Source organism: Alligator sinensis, unplaced genomic scaffold (assembly GCF_000455745.1).
Source record: "Alligator sinensis unplaced genomic scaffold, ASM45574v1 scaffold707_1, whole genome shotgun sequence".
Lineage (NCBI taxonomy): Eukaryota > Metazoa > Chordata > Crocodylia > Alligatoridae > Alligator > Alligator sinensis.
Window position 1 is genome coordinate 2,372,000 of NW_005842065.1, and position 3,815 is coordinate 2,375,814.

At 45.6% G+C, this 3,815-nt stretch overlaps 1 protein-coding gene across 2 annotated transcripts in view; it reads right to left on the bottom strand.

Moving 5' to 3' along the window:
- Positions 1–2,302: 2,302 nt before the first annotated feature.
- PIN1 (peptidylprolyl cis/trans isomerase, NIMA-interacting 1) overlaps positions 2,303–3,815 on the bottom strand; it is a 15,944-nt gene continuing 14,431 nt past the window's right edge. For both annotated transcript variants that reach the window (XM_025203979.1, XM_025203980.1), the window contains one exon: positions 2,303–3,528. In XM_025203979.1, the coding sequence (XP_025059764.1) occupies positions 3,419–3,528 (110 nt within the window). In that variant the 3' untranslated portion in view covers positions 2,303–3,418. The remainder of the gene's footprint in view (positions 3,529–3,815) is intronic.

A 3,815-nucleotide genomic window follows, 5' to 3' on the forward strand; every position in this document is an offset into this window, starting at 1 on the left:
TTTCCCTGCCAACAGACAGCAGGTCCGTCAGCAGAGGGGCACTTGAGGACAGGCACAAGATCCCAGTCAGCCCATCTTCCCGTGCTCAATTAGCATCTCCATGCCAGCTGCGCATCCTCCTGCAAATGGTAAGAAATGCTGCCAGCAGGAACACTAGAACCTTGGCTGATGGAACTGAGAGAGCTAACATGCCTGACCTGCATCAAGGCAGCAGGGATGTCTTTGTCTAGTGCTTTTCCTTCCTCCAGGTGGGGGCTGCTGTATTTTCAGGTCATAAAAGCAGTGACCAGCAACGGGATTGCACCGCAAAGCATGCTTCGTCAAGAAATCCCTCTCCAGCTAAGCCCCACCGCATGTTAATAGGCTGAGTCCAGCACACCGGTGTCCCAGGGTCCCAGCGTTTGAGTCACTGCTGCAGATGGGGTAGAGGTGGTACACACTAATAGGGCTCCCAGAGGTATAAACAAAAGTTTGCATCACCTCGGCTCTGCCTACAGAAACATCTTGATCAACTGGGCAGCAGCAATGTCACGCTTTCCTACTACCACAAGGCTCCCAAGAACACACAACTCAAACACCAGGATGACAGAACAAGGCAGCATACAGTGCCCTAGACTTACCAGCCCAGAGGGAACCTGCTTCTTGGGAATCCCAGGTCAGCTATTTCTGCTACTACCACAGCAGGGCCTCCTGGCCAGAAAAGGAAAAGGGCTGGTCAGGTGGCATTATTGACGGAAGCACTAAGCACTTAAGTGCTTTTGCTGTGGAGGCAGCAATGCAGGACACCTCTCCACGTATATCACAGGTCTGGATGAGCCCAATTAGGCATGCTCATGGGAAGAGCGAGAGCAGCTCAGACCAGCAGCCCATTTAGCCCCATCTCCAGTCCCCAACATGAGTAAATCTCACAGTGGACCATTAGGAAAAATTGTGCTCATAAGGGTAAGATTTTCCCAGTTTCCACTCAGCAGCTGTTTCATGCCTGTGCTCACAGGAGCTGCTGACTGTGGGATGGCACTTCGTCCAGGTCAGGGACTATGCACAGCATGTTTAACACAGCAGGAACACACCCAGGAAAACAAGCAATATCTAGCTAATGAGAACAGCCGGTCTGTGCCAAATGCTTTCTGGAATCTAACCCAGGGCCGTAGCTTCCAGCAGAGTCCCCATAGGTCTCGCATCCTTTACCAGTAAAACCAGTCACCTTGTTCCTCCTGTACAAAACAGGCTGAAATAACAGTGATTGCCCTACGTTCTCTCCATCCCACCTCCTACAACTGAGCAGCCCTGATCTATTCCACCTCTTCCCACCTGTAAATCCTTCCAGGCTTCTCATGCATCGCATAGTTTATATCCTGACTGCTGTTGCACCTTTTGGAGGGAGGACAGGGAAATGAACCAAATACTGGGACCTGTGTAGCTCAGACTTAAGCCTGTTACAATTGGGGAAACAAAAACCCACAGCTTAGGCTGCTTCAGAAAACATTTAGCTGCCAACACTTTTGCTATTGCACCACACTTCACTACTGATATGACATCTCCACTTCCCTTTATTTATCTTTGATCCTGCTTATAAGATACTGCACAGTAATTTGAGGTAATTTTCCTTTTCTAAGTTCTCACCTGCTTGTCACCCCATAGCTAGATTTTTTTTTAAAATCAATGTGTTGCTATGGAAACCAACTTTCATCTGAGGCACAAGAGCCTTCTATTTCCCCAACCCGGCTAGCAAGTGAAAGAGCAGAAGCAGAAATGCAAGAAATATTCAGATGCCTCTCGCTTTAGGTGATCACCTTAATTGGAGGGTGCTTTTGGGAGATGTCGTCTTTCCCCATTTCCAAACAAGACGGGAGTTCTATTTTTTTATTTTTTTTTTAAAGCACACAGAGGAGCCATTCACTGTTATGGCTGGCCTGACATCATGAAGGAAACCTCTGTAGATTTGCAGAACAGAAGCAGGAAAACAGTTACTGAATTAAGCTAAAAAGTCAGAGGTGCCACTGTTATATGGAGTAGCACCCTACACCAAGATATCAGCAGAACTGCTTGCTGAGAAAGGCAAGTCCCAGCACAAGCAAGAAATGACAGAATCTGGCCTGAGTTTCTGGGAGCATAATGTTTGCCTGATTCTGTTTTAAGACCCAGAGACTTGGTGAGAACAGATTTTTTGATCCCAGAGGAGTCGCATTTCCATTTTATGACCAAATCAGACAATCTTCTCTATGCGTGCTGCATACGGGTTGGTTTTGTTTTTCAAACAGGAAGAAAGAGATCTTTACAGTGAGAGGGGAAATAATCAATGCCAGAGCATCTGAAATGTTTAATTGGAGAGGGCTTTATTTTCTGCTTAAGAGAATTGGAACTATATAGCTTGTTTGCACTGGACCAAAGCTGGGATTTTTTTCTGTTATTTTACTAAACATAAGCAATGCAACGTAACTGGAAACAATGACTTACAGTGTTTAACCACAAGTGGATAAAAAGAAGCTTGAGGAAAACAGCCTTCTCTCTAGACTGGAATCCTGTATTACAGTCCCTCCTACAGAATGGCACTCATACCTCAATGATGGAGTGATCTCATGCTGGGATGATTAACACACAGCATTCTACATACCTCTACACAGTTTAACTGGCTAGAGACCTTCCTACACTGCAACTACTGTCCAATAACCTCTTCTGTTTATCCTTACAACCAAAAGGCATCTTCAAGTTTTAAGTCAACGAAATGGCAGAGGTGGAGGGAGCTCCAGGTACCATCGTGCGGCAGGACATACGGACAGCTGAATGAAGAGTAGCTACAGGCAGGCACAAGAGACTGGCTGAACTGGACCAGCCTAGCTCTTTGCTTGGTGTCTTAAGGTCAATTTTTAAATAACTTTAACAGATCGGTTCTGCGAACAAATGAGCTGGCTGCAGACCAAATGCCATTTCTTCTGGATTTTTTTTTTAAACAAATGTGCAGGGAAGCTGGGTGGGGATTTCATTCCATCGTAACACCAGAGCTCACAAGTCAATTTTGCCACCATCAGTGCAGTACTGTAATAAATACTCTGTATCTTTAATAAGGTGGATGTGAGAAGCATTGAAGTGTGACCTTTAGCATTGACACATCTCCTAAACTGAGGAATTGTCAATAAAAAACTCAAGCAGCTGTGGCATGCCAGAAAATTTTAACATTCTCTCTGCTTATGAAAGATGCTACTGTCTTATTTTGATTGCATTATCATCCTTGGCTAACCATGCATCTCTACAGGTGGAAAACATTGTGTCAGGTGCCACAGAAGGTATTGAGATATGAAATGAGCTTTTTTTTTTTTTTTAAACTGTATATGAAGTTCGTTCGGGAGAGTGCAGGGTTGGCGTAGATTTTTCCTTTCTTCCCCTCGCCCTTTCCTTTCTACATTGTCACCAAGGCACTTCATTCTGTGCGGAGGATGATGTGGATCCCTGAATCTGTGAAAACTGGTCCGCTCATCTCGCCAGGCCTCAGCGCAAATGAGGCATCTTCAAAAGGTTTCTGCATCTGACCTGCAGAGAGCAGCAACGAGAAAGTTCAATTAAGCCAGGAAAGAGTCAGAGACCTCTCTGAACAAACCAGCCTCAAACAAACATGGCCTCCAGGCAAGCAGCAAAGTCACCAATTAATAACTGGCAGGGGGCATTCATTTCCGTCTGTTCCCTGAAGGCACTCCACACCATCTCTTATACTCATGACTCAGATACAGGGCTTTTGTTCAAACCCGGTAAACATCGCTGCTGCAAGGAAAAAGTGTTTCAGAAAGCAGGGATACTCAAAGGCAGAGGAAATCGGTTCA